Genomic DNA, 16,191 nt, shown 5'->3' with positions numbered 1-16,191 from the left:
TGGGGTATTAATTTATCTGACTATCAGTACTTTACCGTGAATGATCCGGCAGGTATGAATGCTAGGCTAAGGGTTGACTAAATCGGGCTCAGGGGTGTAAATTTGGGTTTGGCTGGGTTTGAATTGTGAATCTTCAAGGGTGTGATTCAACCTTCAAGGATGTGTGACTATGAAGGTGACTGACCCCTTGATCTGTTGTTTTGCCTTAGGTTTGATGTCTATAGCCAGCATGGATTAATATGGGTGTTCGAATTAAAGGGAATGTACCATCAGGCCCCTCTATGATACAGCTCTATTGATTCTAGTGGAGCCGTGTCATTGAGAGGCGGGGGCTTCCTCCCACTGGGAGTGGGTCGGACCGCCTCCAGTGCTTCAGCCCAGGCCTGATGGTACATTCCCTTTAATATTCCCTGCTAGGTCTTGCACAGCTCTATTTATACATAGTACATGTTTAATGCCAGGCTGGCAGGGAGCAAACAGTTGTGCCGTCAGTGTTTTGTAGTCCTTGGTTTAACTGGTCTGTGGCTGGGGCAAGCGGAAGAGGTTGTCAAGTGAGCAAAGTCGTGGCCTGGCCTTTTCCTACGGCATGATTGATACTTGATCTCTTTTTGATATTTTGCAAGTTGTGCAACAGGCTAAATCCTGTATACTCACAAATCATCATGGTGATGTGAAACGTGACCTCTATTAACTATTTATCTCCTTTATGCGGCAAGCCTTGACCTTGAAAATACTTCATATTAGGGAATTCAACCTGCACCCCAAGGTCTGCATATTAAGAGGAACACTATAAAGAAACAGGGCTATGGCCCTGAAGAGCAAAAATAAATACAAAAATAAACAATGCCGTAATGAAGAAAGTGATAAATGTGTATGAATAAGCCCATTGTTCTTAGGGCTGTATACATATAGCTTTCAGAGGAAACTTGGACATTTTGGGGAATCAGACAATGATGTAATGTTTATGAAGAGGGACACCTCTCAGCTGACAGGGAAAGAAGGAGTAAGTGTGTCGGATATCAACATGTCTAATCCGTTGCTTATTCTATAGGATTCCATAGCCTAACTGGCCAACCATGGTGATGTACCAACATTTTTCTTAGTACAACTAATTCTTTACTTTCTTAGTGAATCTCTGGTAAAGAGCAAATAACTCATCGCAGTAATGTGAATAGGTTGACGTACAAAGTGTTGCACTACAAGTGTGTCCTATGGTTGGACGCTGCGATGAAGCAGACGAAGGGTACTATTACACAAAGCGATTTTTCGATGATCAATGATTAACGATAAATGAACTCAAATGACCACTATGACGAACGACCTGAAATCGTTTACCCAATTACACGGAACGATGATCGTTACTTCATCCTGTCGTCGCCACTGCGTTCGCCGCTACTGCAAACGACCAAATGACGTCCTATTACATGCAAACAATCAACAATAAAAATAAGTCCAAATTCTATTAATTGACCGACAATTTCTCGTTGGTCGTTTAATCAATGTCCGATATTACACTAAACGTTTATCGTTCAAAACCAAACGATTTTTCGAACAATAATCTATCCGTGTAATACCACCCTATGGCTACAGTCACACGTTCTCTAGGGCTGTTTGCAATCACAGACAGACTACCGACCCATTTATTTGAATGGCCCCATTCATATGTCCATACGTGTTATGGGGCCATGAAAACTTGATTGGTCCTTGTACAGACTTGCAATAGTGGCACGGATCACCATTCTCTGATGGGTCAGTGGATTGCGGATGATTACAGAGGCACATCCATGGGGCTGTCCGTAGCTACAGGTCCACGGCTATGGAACATGTGAATGTAGCCTAAAACTAGCCATGTACATTATAATTGTGTTGGCTGATGAATTTGACAATTTCTTCCTTTCCCAACCCAACAGATGTCAGAGGAGGGAAGGAATTGAAAACAAATTAACAGAAAGCCGCAGCCAGACACCACAGGCGTCCGTTTATCTTTTGGCAAAACAAAAGGATTGGGTGTTGTGATTTAACTTTCCTGACTTTTCTTTCCCAAATCATCTGTCATGGGAGTGTCGGTAGACCGCCATATCAATTAGTCAGCAGATTGTACTGAAATTGTCAGTTTCAGACTTTGCCTAATGTGCACAGTGTCTTAAAGGTTTCCTATCTTCTATCTAATAACTGATGTACAGGGCTAGAACTTTTATAATACAGGAAAGGTGTCATAACAGATCTGTATCTTCATCCAGCTTCTTCAGCCTCCAGTCGAATGATCAGACACAAGCATGCTCGAGTTGCGCTCATCTCTACAAAGCATTATTTCAGCACCCATTCAGTATACATTACCTGCAATGTTACAGCTCGAATTTCTATGGACGGGATTGCAACTTTTTTCTGAGCATGATTTTGCACCATTACAATCTGTATAGAATTTTCTGCTTAGTAGTACTCTTTAAGGGCGAACACTACTTTTCTTGACTATCGTGATTAGACACAGCAACGGCACAGCAGGGAAACCATCCTGTATAGCATGCTCTCTGCGGAGCAAAATTTTGCAGGTAGATGGAATAGGTATATACTTCGTAGGGTGCTCAGCTATAGTATACAGTCTCTCAATTCGTAATATAGTATAAAAGGAAATTAGCAGCACTCACCACTTTGTAGCAGTTCCATTGTTTCTTTATTGAAAAAAGTAACAAAACATAAATCTCACCAGTGTGAGCCAAACAGTGTTGCCAGTTACAGAAGGGGGGTGAAACAACTGTAACCGGCAAACACTGGTGTCTCACCTGCGATTTATGTTTTTTTTCCTTTTTTTTTTTAATGAAGAAACAATGGAACTGCTATATAAGTGGTGAGTGCCGCTAATTTCCTTTTATACTATACTACTCTTTCTTGACTTCTCTCCACTGTGAGTTGCAGATGGTTGTACTGTATTAGCTTATCTGCTTTGTAGTCTGAAGAACAGATGGCACTCAGCCAGTAAGTCTTCATCTTAAAGGGACAGTGTCACATCCAGCGCTACAAAAACATGGCCACTTTCCCCCTACTGTTGTCTCCAGTTTGGGTGGGTTTTGAAGCTCTGTTCCATTGAAGTAAATGGAGCATAATTGCAAACCACACCTGAACTGGAGACAACAGTAGGGGGAAAAGTGGCCATGTTTTTGCAGCGCTGGATAACCCCTTTAAGGGGTACTCCAGTAAAAAAAATTCAGTGACAGAGATTTGTAATTGACTTCTATTAAATCTCCAGTCATCCATTACTTACTAGCTGCAGTATGTCCTGCAGGAGGTGGGGTATTCTTTCTAGTCTGACACGGTGCTCTCTGCTGCCACCTCTGTATGTGAAAGGAACTGTCCAGAGCAATAGCAAATCCCCATAGAAAACCTTTCCTGCTCTCCAGACTGAATTTTTTTAAAAGATTTTTTTGCTTTTAGAGTACCCCTTAAAGCTTTATTCACTTAATGTAAACAGTGAGTATACAAACTATCAAGGTGAGCTTTGTGGAAGTGATGGCTGTTTCACTTGTCCTTCATAGAGGCGGGATGAAGCGCATGAATCAGCCACTCCTTCACAGAACATATGTTGCTTATTTGTAAATTATGTGAATAAAGCTTAAAGAGGATGTACCATCAGGTACATCCTCTTTAATCTGGCCCACGGGGAAACCGGTGCCGTGGTCTGTTTTTGGAACCGTGCCCCGGTTCCCGTGTAGGGCGCCATTCTATCCACGTGTCCTGGGCTGGTGTGAAGCACAGGAGGTGTGTCAGCCCGCCCCCAGTGTGAGGGAATTTCCTCCACACCGGCCCGGGACCCGTGGATAGGAAGCCGGGTTGCAGTTCCAAAAACAGACCGCGGCACCGGCTTCCCCGTGACGGCGCCGTGCGATCCGTGGGTCAGATTAAAGAGGATGTACCTGATGGTACATCCCCTATAGGAAGATGCCGTTGGCTGGGTTCACACTACGTTTTTGCAATCCTTTTTTTTTGCAAAAAAAAACGGATGCATTTGTGTGCATCCGTTTTTCCATTGACTCCCATTATAAAAAACTGACCAGTTTTTATTTAACCCCTTAACGACCGCGGGCGTATATTTACACCCTGCGGTCGTTAAGGACGTTCAGAGCGGGGCCGCGCGGCGGCCGTGCTCTGAACCGCCGCGGTCCCGGGTGCCGCTTGTAGCCCGGGACCGCAGGTATTAGCGGGCACGGTCCGATCACCGTGCCCGCTAATACAGTAATCGGATGCAGCTGTCAAAGTTGACAGCTGCATCCGATTACCGTTTGCAGCGTCATCCCATGTGTCTAGTGGGGAGATCGCTCCGATCTCTGTTACTGAAGCCGGCCGGGGACCGCTCCAAGATGGCGCCGTCCCCGGCTCGGCACGCTTTTACTTCCAGCTGCAGCAGCCGGAAGTAAACGAGTGCCTATCTCATGGATCTCTGCAGCATATCTATGCTGCAGAGATCTCTATGAGAGATCAGAGCACTTATACTAGAAGTCCCCCAGGGGGGCTTCTAGTATAAGTGTAAAAGTAAAAAAAAAAGTGATGTTATTAATAAAAAGCCCCCTCCCCTAATAAAAGTCAGAATCACCCCCCTTTTCCCAGGTTATTAATAAAAGTAAATAAATAAACATGTTTGCTATCGCCCGAACTATTAATTAATCACATTCCTGATCTCGCACGGTAAACTGCGTAAGCGCAAAAAAATCCCAAAGTGCAAAATTGCGCATTTTTGGTCGCATCAAATCCAGAAAAATGTTAATAAAAAGCGATCAAAAAGTCGTATATGCGCATTCAAGGTACCGATAGAAAGAACACATCATGGCGCAAGAAATGACACCTCACACAGCCCCATAGACCAAAGGATAAAAGCGCTATAAGCCTGGGAATGGAGCGATTTTAAGGAACATATATTTGTAAACACATATCCACTAAATACACAAAATGTGGGTTTTTTTTTCAATTTCACCACACATTGAATTTTTTTCTGGTTTCACAGTGCACTTTATGCAAAAATTCAGCCCGTCATTGCAAAGTACAATTAGTGGCGTATAAATAAGGGCTCATGTGGGTTTCTAGGTGAAAAAATGCAACTGCTATGGCCTTTTATGCACAAGGAGGAAAAAACGAAAACGCAAAAATCTAAATTGCCCCGGTCCTTAAGGGGTTAACATACACAAAAACATAGCCTCTATTGTGTCTGTTAAAAAAAATGGATCTGTTTTGATCCTTTTTTTTTTATAATGGAAGTCAATGGAAAAACGGATGCTCACAAATGTATCCGTTTTTTGAAAAAAACGTGGCGTGAACTGAGCGCCCCCCATGGTCTACTTATGGCCGGTACACCGTTATTCTTGGATTACTACACCTATTCAAGCACTTCTGTATTTTTCTATACAGACCTACCTTATTATGATTTCTGGGCAAGGTTGACCTTATTGGTGGTGTCTCATTTGTATTGTGTATGATTGGATGTGCACCACAAAGTACAGAAACACTGGAGATCTGAATGTTGTCCTTGGACTTAAATGTTATTGCAGCCCATAATATCACCTAGTTTAGGCCAGCTTCTGAAGTTAGGATTCATGTTGGGAGGGAGCTCTAGGGGTAATGTACATAAAAGTAAGACTTTGGATCATTCTGTTTCTCCCTTAGGATACTACTTTTATATAGTATAGAATTATCTGCAGTTTGTTTTTAACATATGAACTATTTTTGGTTGTTTTAGATCTGGAGATGTCGGAGTTACAAGAAGTTCAGATCACGGAGGACAATGCCATTATGCAGGACCCCTTAAAGGTAAGTTTATGGCTCTGAGCTTGTGCCTGCACCTTGTACCCGCCTCATCCATCATACTCCTTACAGACCTCTCTTTGTTCCCCATTCAGGCAGCTGAACTAGCCGCTAAACTGCTTCAAGTGCAAGAGCAGGTATGTCTGTTAGTTACCGCCTTTATGACGAGAACCACTTCATCTTGTTGGTTTAGGAAGATAGTACATATATGTTGAGTACGGCAGCTCAGTGGGGCCACATCTGTCAGGAGTTTGTATATTCTCTCTGTGTTTGCGTGGGTTTCCTCCGGGTACTCTAGTTTCCTCCCACACTTATAACATACAGATGAATTTAGATTGTGAGCCCTAATAGATACAGGGGTCAAACTGACATGTGAACTGCTGCGGAATCAGTGGGCGCTATATAAATAAAGGAATTATTATTACGAAGCAAACATATATTCTGACTGGATTCGGCTCTGTGGAATTGTGGAGAGTTCTGTGCTATTCCATCCAACGGAATGGAAACTCCAGTGGAAACCACATGAACAGAGGCCAACATGACATTTCTGGCTTGTATTAGGTTATTGGGGTCTACGGGTATGTTCCAGTCAGGAGATTTACTAATGAGTAAGGCAGATGGCGAAGTGTTGGTGTAAAAGGACCCTATTGAGGCAGGGTGTCTACAAAAACCATAGGTAATAAAGCTAGGATAAATAAGATCCATCAACAGCAGGGATTTTGTTCTGAATTTTTTTAAATAAAAAAAAAAACGTAAAAAACATTAGTGAAATCAAGAGATCAAGAAAGTAATGAACTAGACAAATACAAGGTTGTGTATTCACTGGCTTTATAACCAATACTGGCACCTATCCAGTGAGCCTGAGCATGTATTTATAGATGGTGCCCATCGGTTCAGATGACGCACCTCATTTTATTTGCTGTACATGGTGTTGTGTGTCATTGTTTTTTTGTGCTCTTAGCATTATGTGTGGTTTTATTTTTTCAACTTTTCTGCAGCTCTTAGGTGTCTTTATGTACTTTTAATGGGTTCTTGCTATTATACTGAATAATTTATTATGAATTAATTTATTTAGCGAGATCCTCACTGATGCTCTTTGGAGGTTTACCAGCTTCTTAGCCCTTTGTATTGAGTTGAGAATTTTCCGTTTGGAATTTTTGTTGGGGAAACATCATCAATATTAAAGGGAAAGCGTTTTAATTGAGTTTTTTATGTAAAACATTTTTTAAGTGTAACTCTCACTTCAGAAAACTTTTAGGCTATGTTCACACTACGTATGATTCCGGCCGTAGTGCGAACCGCGAATATACACACGTAGTTTTGATGTTGATGCGTTCGTTTGAAAGTATACGATATACGCCCGCCCAGTGCACACTACATATGAACTTACGGGTGGATCGTATACGGCGCCGTGAAAAATGAACAAGACCATTGTTTGAGGACGGAAATGTTCCAACTCACGGCCGTGGATTTCAGTGCGGTCCCGTACGAAGTACTTATTTCAGCCAAATTGAATTAGATTTTTCGATCCAAAAGGTTCTGTGTGGCTTACGGGGCTGGGCAAAGATTTCCAAGTAAATGACCTGTTTCAGATCGCTTCGAAACAAGCTAGGGAAGCATAACTGTACTACGGGCGTATGTTCGTGGTTCGTACGCATCCAGCCGCATGTCTATTTTTCCCACGGCCATAGTTTCAGCCGCACATGTACGGCCAGAATCGTACGTAGTGTGAACATAGCCTAAACATTTCAAAGTTTTCATTGTCTCAGCACCTAGACCCCCACTGATCATTAGAAATAGGAGAAAGAACCGCGCTAAAGTCTTCAGAGCACATCTTCATCAATGGTGTGAGAAAGTGTGCCGAACAACTTGCTACTACTGGCTGTTTCTAATGATCCTGGGGGTCTTAGCACCCAGACCCCCACCAATGAAAGTTTTGACATGTCAAAAGTTTTCTAAAATAATAGTTACACTTTAAGAATTTTTTATGTTTTTTTTTTCTAGTTTTCCTTTTTCTCTATTTTAAAATACAGAAATCTTGCAGTTTTCATTTTGGCCACTATGCCTAAAACCATGTTCAGACTTCCCATTTTGTCTGTGATGATTAGAAGGAGTCTGCTGTAAAGTGATTTCTACTGCATTATAGTGGCAGGAAACACCAGTAGATAAAGAAGACAATAGATTAAGCTCACAGCTTGATTTCCCCTCCCTGTGGAATTATCTCTGTAAAGGTCACAAAGCATGCCCAGAAATTCTTTCCCATTCATGCAATGGGATAACCCCTATCTGTTGCTGCCTATGCCTACGCGTATTTCTAAATACTGTTAAAAAAACAGCTCATAAGATGGTTGCCCCCATAATGATATACGCAAAATAAAAGAAATAAAAAAATTACAATCAGAAAACAGGTTTGCAAAAAAGATCTATCTCTAGTCAGTAAAATAAAATCTAGGCGATACATGCACTTTAAAGGGAACCTTCACCATGAAAATGCTATCTAATCTCTCTGCCTATTAGAGAGCAGGAGGCGCTGAGCAGATTGACATATATATTTTTGTGAGGAAATATTCAGTATAAATTGTAACTAACTGATTGAAATCCCTGACCTTTCCATGCTTAGAATTTCAGTAAGTGATGTGATGCGATCATTGAGTGATGCTGCATACTCGACCCCTTAAAGGTGGTTTGTAGGATAAGAAAAACATGGCCACTTTCTTCCAGGAACAGTGACGCTCTTGTCTCCAGTTTGGGTGGAGTTTAGCATTTAAGCTTCATTCACTTCAATTGCACCTAGTTGCAAAACCCCACCCAAACTAGGGACAACAGCTCTGCTGTTTCTGGAAGAAAGTGACCATGTCTTTCTGGAGCCTGGACAACCACTTTAAGACAGAATGAACAGGGATTTCATTCAGTTACCTACAAATAATACTGAATCTTTTGCCACAAAGTTATATTTCAATCTGCTCATCTCCTTCTGCCTTATAACATGGTGACGACAGATTACAGAGCATTTTCATGTTGACTGGTTCCCCTTAAAATATACCAGTCATCGTAAAAAAAAACTTTTGACATGTTACAGAGACATGTCAAAAGTTTTGAAGTTTTGATCGGACCAGGTCTGAGCGTTCAGACCTGTGTCAAATGTAAGAATGAGCTTCCCGCTCTGTGTCAGTGAAAGAGTCGGGCTTCATAGACTTACATTAGAAGTCCGACTTAGAGAGCTGGGAGAGGACAGTGCTTAGCGCAGTCCTCTCCCCTCTCGTTCTCACTATCGATATAGGTCTGAACACTTAGACCCAGACAGATCAAAACTTTTGACATGTCTTAAAATGTTAAAAGATTTTTATGATGACAGGTAAACGTTAAGGCTATGTTCACACGGCATATGAGACCGGCCGTTCCGTGACCCCGGCCTGGTCACGGAACGGCCGGTCTCAGCCCGGATCATCGGCGGGTGAAATTTCCGGCCGCGGAGCTCTGATGCGGGCGCATCAGCGCTCGCCCGCATCAGAGCTTCCCATAGCGCACAGTGAAGCAAGCGGCCGGAGCCGCTTGCTTCACTGTGTGTCCTGACAGGTCTTTCTGCATGTCAGTTTTTTCCGGCGCCGCATGGGATCCCGGCCGGAGCGCATACGATGTGTATACGCTCCGGCCGGGATCCCATTGCAAATAAAGCTATGTTCAACTCCTCAAAACTACGGCCGTAGTTCTGCGGTGAGAACTACGGCCGTAGTTTTACGTAGTGTGAACATAGCCTAAGACTCATTGGGACATCTATGTTATATCTATCAGTGTTAGAAATCACTTAAAGAAATACTCCTCCCTCTCTATGTTAGAAAGTGAATTTTAAGGAGAAGTCCGTCGGAATTTTTTATTAAAGTGTCACTGTCGTGAAATTTTTTTTTGCAGAAATCAATAGTCCAGGCGATTTTAAGAAACTTTGTAATTGGGTTTATTATCCGAAAAATGCATTTTTATCATGAAAAAGCAGTTTGAAGCTCTCCCCCCTGTCTTCATTGTTCTCCTATGGAGAGAGCTAAAGAGAAGACCAAAACAGGACAACAAAGAGTTAATCTACAAATCCCTCACCCGTTATCTGTTCTGACCATCACCAGTGACCTGTCTGAGCTCGGATTACAGCTGTCACCCAGCTCTGTGCCTGTAATCCTCTTTTATCTGCTTTCTGCTGCCGGCTAAGGGTGGTATTACACAGGCCGAGCAGGGCCCGATAATACCTGTAAACGAGCAGCGATCTGCTAGATCGTTGCTCGTTTACTGGACCTATTACACGGCCCGATAATCGTTTGACAAGAGCTGCAAGGACATCGTTACCGATGTCCTTGCAGCCCTTGCTAAACTGGCATACATTACCCATCCACGTTCCAGGGCTGCTCCTGCCGTCTGCTTCTCCCGGGGGTCCCGCGCGCTCTCTAGTGTCACAGCAGCCTGTCAGCTGGTAGGCCGCTCAGCCAATCATAGGCCGGGACCGCCGCGGCCTGTGATTGGCTGAGCGGCCTATCAGCTGACAGGCCGCTGTGACGCTAGAGCGCGCGCGGGACGCAAGGAGAAGCGGACGGCAGGAGCAGCCCTGGAACGTGGATGGGTAATGTATATCGTTAGTCGCCGGCCACGCACCGCTATTACACGCAGCGGTGCGCAGTCGGCGCCCGACGAAAATAGGTTCTAAATTATATCAACGATCAGCCGATGATCGTTGTCATCGGCTGATCGTTGCATTTATTACACGGAGCGATAATCGGCCGAATCGAGCCAATTCGGCCGATTATCGTTCCGTGTAATACCACCCTAACTCCCTCCTTCCTCCTCCCCCCTCCCCTCTCCCTAGAGCAGACAGGGGACGTCTCCTGCAACAAGTCACAATTTTCAGATTTTTCAGAGTGGATGAAAAAGAGGAAGGAGGGGGGGGCCTGGGAAAAGGCTTTTTACATGCAGATAATGGCAGATTTGGCTAATAAACCCAATTACAAAGTTTCTTAAAATCGCCTGGACTATTGATTTCTGCAAAAAAAAAAATACGACAGTGACTCTTTAAAGTATTGTATTGCCCCCAAAAGTTACATAATGTGTACATAATGTGCTTTTTTTCCCCCTGCACTTACCACTGCATTAAGGCTTCACTTCCTGGATAAAATGGTGATGTCACGACACCCTGTGTCCTTCAGTGTCCCCCCTGCCATCATCCTCTCCAGCAGCCACAGCCCACACAGCTCTGGGAGTCGGGTCGTGACATCACCATGGGCGCAATACAATACTTAAAGGAGAAGTCTGGCAAGAATTTTTATTAAAGTGCGCTCATGCTATTCGAAGAACATGAAATCACATTCCCACATTCACTGCATACCATACATACATGCATACTTGCTTGAGTACCACTTTACTTAGAACTCCCCTTTTGAACTCCACTCCCGAACAAACGCTCAATCTTATTCAGCTGCGAGAACAACCATATTCTTGTGTTCAAAGTAATTATAACCAGAAGAAGCTCTCAGTACACTGAGACTTAATGGAGAGTCTTATTGATCTTGTATTGATCTCTTTCTTGCATTTTGGTACTTGCTTATCTCAGACTCACTCTTTGTGTATCTCGTGGTATAGAAACATTCTATCGAAACTCCCTATGGGATGGTGACAGTGACAATTCAGGGCTCCCCCAAACCCAAGAGGCCAGCGATTGTAACATTCCATGATGTGGGGATGGACCGTGAGTATGAGGGTGGTCTGTGTTCATTGTTGAGTGTTGTGTACGTCTGTCTTGGCTGTTTCTTGTGGTTCTTCTGTGTTTGTCCAGGGCTTGTCGGGGCTTTTCTGTCCTCCTGTGGTGTTGTACATCGTAGATTATTAAAGTTTTTAATCTTTCAAGTCTTGTCCTAGATTTTCTATGTTCTTGTGACTTACCTTAGTGATTGAGTCAGACATGAGCGGAATGTAGGGTCACAAGACTCGTTTTTGTGCCAGCGTGGACAGTTTTTCAGGCTGAGTGAAAAGCCTAAAAACTGTTACCTAGACATGCCCGGAATAAGAAATAGTGGTTGGCTGCCCGGGATACTTCATTGAGATCTAGCCCCTGCCTGTCTCTACGTTTGGCCAGAATAATGAAAGCCTATTTACTTTCCCCGCTGTTCACACGCTTCTCGCCCCTGCCCCTTATAACCTTTTTATTAGCTTTACCCTTATAAATGTTTCTTTCTCTTTTCCATCTCGTTTCCCCTCCTCAGATAAAATGTGCTTTAAGACGCTCTTTGACAATGAGGACATGTATGAGATTGTGAAGAATTTTGTTGTTTGCCACATTGACGCCCCAGGACAAGAGGAGGGGGCCGCTGTCTATCCTGCTGGGTGAGGTTTTATATTTTTTTAAGCATAGATCTTATTCGATGACTATTAGTGACATCTGTCAGCCCTGACATATCTACTTTTTGCTTGTTTATGCTGCTGCAGTAGAGCTAGAGAGATGAACATGCTCAAATCCGATCATTCGGCATTTGAATACCGATAACTGAAGTCGTTGGATGCAGTCCTAGGGAGTCGGGGCAAACATGGATTCAGCCTATGGCAGCGTACTCCCTAGGGCTGCATCCAACCTCCTCAGTGAACGATCGCTCATCTCTATCTGGCACCACTTATCACCAGAGAAAACAACATCATTGGGTGGGTAAAATCGAACCCGTCAGATCCATGCTTATCTTGATAATAGACTCTGGGGCTGATTTACTATTGTAATCCCGGCAGCAAATTGTCGGGTTTTTGTCTATTTACCCTGTCAGTTTAGTGTTCCCACATATTTACTATTTACAATTTTTCCAAAACTTGACAAACCCATCATTTTGGTCCAAATAACCCACCAAGTGGCCATGTCATGGAGGTGTCCTTTAAAACCCGCCACAACCAACAGATCTATTAAGCAAACCATCAATTTTTACGCCTTTAGGGTCTATTCACACGTCAGTATATTTTTCCAATCCGCAAATTTCAGTCAGTATACAATCCGCAAATTCAGTCCGTATTGCATCCGTATTGCATCCGTATTGCATCCGTATTGCTTCAGTAAAATACAGACCCCATAGAGTTGTATTGGATGTGTCAGTTACTGTCCGTACTAGGGTCTGTCCTTTTTTTTTTGCGGAACGGATTGCAGCCCAGTACACAACACGGATGTGTGTATAGATCCATTGAAATACATTGGTCCTATATTATTGCGGATCCGCAATTAAGGACATGAACAGGACGTATGAATAGAGCCTTACTATTTAAAAAAACAGCCACTTCTAGATGGTCTGGTTTTAGTTTTGTCCTGTGAAAAACCTTCTAGATCTATTACGGGCATGCGCCACAATAATGAATTTGACGGAAAAAAAAAAAAGACATATCCGACAGCATTATGGCCTTAGAATTGATACATTGTTAGTAAATGAGGCCTTCTGTTCCTGGCTATACTTTATATATTATACTTGGTTACACAAATGTAATGTTTACATACAGGGGGAGATTTATCAAACATGGTGTAAAGTGAAACTGGCCCAGTTGCCCCCGACAACCAATCAGATTCCACCTTTCATTTTCCAAAAGGTCTGTGAGGATTGAAAGGTGGAATCTGATAGGTTGCTAGGGGCAACTGAGCCAGTTTCACTTTACACCATGTTTGATAAATTTCCCCCACAGTGTATAGATTGGCTTTACCTTCTTTTTTTACAATTTTTTTGTGTCGCATCCACTGTGGATAAGGTTTTACAGAAAGGCGCATTCGCATTGTTTTATCGCTTTATTTTCTGCGTCCCTATTTAGATACCAATACCCATCACTTGATCAACTGGCTGAAACCATCCCATGTGTGCTGCAGTACCTGAAGTGAGTAATAGTTATAAATGAAGAAATCTGAAGCTAAAAATGACAAATGATTTCATGGGTTGTATGTAACTGTTCTGTCTTCGTTCCCTACAGTTTCCCCAGTATTATCGGGATTGGTGTGGGTGCTGGCGCATACATCCTAGCCCGATACACGGTAAATAGCATTGATGGGAATATATAGCACGATAAAAACAAACTGCACAACTTTTTTTTTTTTTTTTCCTCTCTCTTAGGGTTCGGGGTGAGTGGTGCTGGGGGGGGTGGAGAGATGACGTGGGTTAGGGTAGGTCGGGGATAGGTATATTGTGAAAGATGTTATTGACCTTTTTGTAACTGAAATGCTAATTGTGATAGAAAATTTAAATAAAAAAAAAAGGCCTGCTCAATTTACGTTCTGCAAAGGCGTACCAAATTAAGTGGGTTTTTAATTTCACGTCTCAGATCCACCAATCAGATTACTTAAAGGAACAAAATGTGTAGTTGCCGCTATGTCAGCCAATCAGATTTCAGTTCAGAAAATGAAAGCTGTGACCTGATTGGTTGTCTCTGAATGTCTCTGCTACACTAGCTGCTTATCTTTCCCTGCCCTCACTCCAAGAATCTCATACATACATATATTAATGCTACCATGCTACATAAGACTATTTAGTAGACTTCCTCTGTTTGCCGGCAGCCTATGCATATAGCCCGTGAATAATCAGCAGTCTCTTCCATATCTGGACACCACTTCTTCTTTTGTTAACTGTTAGGCTGCTGGTTGTCTTTAGGCCCCCATACACGTTAGGCAAACGTCGTCTAAATGACCTCCGCTGTACAGTATGCATGGAGGGGCCTCCTGAGTCTTCCCTGGTAGATGGTGTTGGCGGAGATCAGACATGTTGGGATTCAACTGCCCAATCCTTTTGTTTTCAGAGATAAGACAAAGCTAGAGGAGTCTGGCAGTGGCTTAAAAACACATGAATGTTTACGGGCCCTATTCCACAGGACGATAATTGACCGATAATTGTTTCATGTCATAGCAGGCAACGATTAGACAACCAACGAGAAATTGTTGGTCGCTTGATAGAATTTGGACCTATTTTTATGTTGATCGTTTGCAAATCATTCGCCCAATAAGACGCTCGGTCGTTTGCAGTAGCAAAGATAGGACAACCGCAAGAACGATCATAAGTAACGATCATCATTCCGTGTAATTGGGTGAACGATTTCAGGTCGTTCGCCATAGTGGTCGTTTGGGATTGTTTATGGTTGAAAAATGGCTTTTATTGATGTGTATGGGGGTGATCAAGAGAGATGGCTGACGGCAGAGAAAACACTCAAATAAGAGCTATTGAAAAGAAGTGGGCACCTTTTAGACGACTAAGACGTTAAAACAAAGTAACTTCTACCATTCCAAATAACAGTGCCATTTTGTAAGACACCTTTCAAGGCACGTAGTATTAAAGGGCTTGTCCCACCATCCATAAGATAGGGGATAAGTGTATTAAAACGGGAGATCCGGATCAGAGCAGCAGTCACACCTGCGCACTATTGAACTGATTGCCAAATACATCATACAGCTATCCCCCAGAGCCCCTTGAAAATTAATGTAGCATGCATGACCTGTTCTGCATTCTGATGGGAGACTTAAAGGGAAAATATAGGTTAGACGAATTCTTACCTTCATCTTTGGCTTCGTTTCCAGGATATTAAGAGTTTAATGCATATATTTTATGCAATATGTTGTTTTGGTGCACTATTACTATACCCACTATTACTATACCCAGCGCACCAATCTGCACCGACCGCAATGTAGCGATTAGAGATCAGCGCTGACATCCAGCCAACTTGATGAGCGGTGTGCTAATCAAACGAAACGCGTCGCTTTGTTTAGATGAGTTATTCACTCATTTCTAGTAGCGATGTTTGTGCAGCCCTGGCTTTGATCAGCCGTCGGCAGCGCATCAACCATTACATAGAGAGATGTGCAACCGGCGGTCAGTAATTTTTAGCCATGTTGAAAAACTACGATTAGCCAACGAGTAAGCAAATGTATGAGCGACCCATGTACTACTTTGTAGGGTTAGAACCACTTGGACTGGCTCTTCGCAAACATCTGCTTACCCCTGCTGAATAGTGATAAGTGTTAGGGTCCTTCTACGGTAAATATTCTTCAGCCGTCCGTGGCTGCAAACAAGCACTGATCAGCGAGATCAGCACTCTATTGCGGTGCCTTTACAGGGCACAATTAATCAAACGCTGAGCCACACGAATGATCACTGTATCGTTCGCAACGATACGTTACATACATTATCAGCAGATCATCCCTTGTTTGTATTGGGAGATGTGTGGCCTGTAAACGTTGATTTATAGAGCTATGCAAAAGATGCAGTCAGCTGACAAGTAGGCATTTTCTTGCTCCTCCGCTGATCGCCTATACTTTTATACAGGACGATTATCTTGTCGACTGAGTTTCTAGCAACGCTCATTGGCAATAATCTGCTTGTGTAACAGGGTCCTTAATGATACCGCAGGGTAAACCCTTTTAAAGGGAACCTG

The 16,191-nt window shown here is 43.0% G+C and overlaps 1 protein-coding gene across 2 annotated transcripts in view; it reads left to right on the top strand.

Annotated features, from left to right (window-relative positions):
• The window catches only part of NDRG2 (NDRG family member 2), a 43,136-nt gene that overhangs the window by 12,305 nt on the left and 14,640 nt on the right, over positions 1–16,191 (top strand). For both annotated transcript variants that reach the window (XM_069961527.1, XM_069961526.1), the window contains exons 2-7: positions 5,723–5,793; positions 5,883–5,924; positions 11,404–11,509; positions 12,024–12,144; positions 13,591–13,653; positions 13,747–13,807. In XM_069961527.1, coding sequence (XP_069817628.1) covers positions 5,731–5,793; positions 5,883–5,924; positions 11,404–11,509; positions 12,024–12,144; positions 13,591–13,653; positions 13,747–13,807 — 456 coding nt within the window. In that variant the 5' untranslated portion in view covers positions 5,723–5,730. The remainder of the gene's footprint in view (positions 1–5,722; positions 5,794–5,882; positions 5,925–11,403; positions 11,510–12,023; positions 12,145–13,590; positions 13,654–13,746; positions 13,808–16,191) is intronic.

The sequence above is a fragment of the Dendropsophus ebraccatus genome, chromosome 3, assembly GCF_027789765.1.
Source record: "Dendropsophus ebraccatus isolate aDenEbr1 chromosome 3, aDenEbr1.pat, whole genome shotgun sequence".
Taxonomy (NCBI): Eukaryota; Metazoa; Chordata; class Amphibia; order Anura; family Hylidae; genus Dendropsophus; species Dendropsophus ebraccatus.
This window is presented reverse-complemented; position numbering and strand designations above follow the sequence as displayed.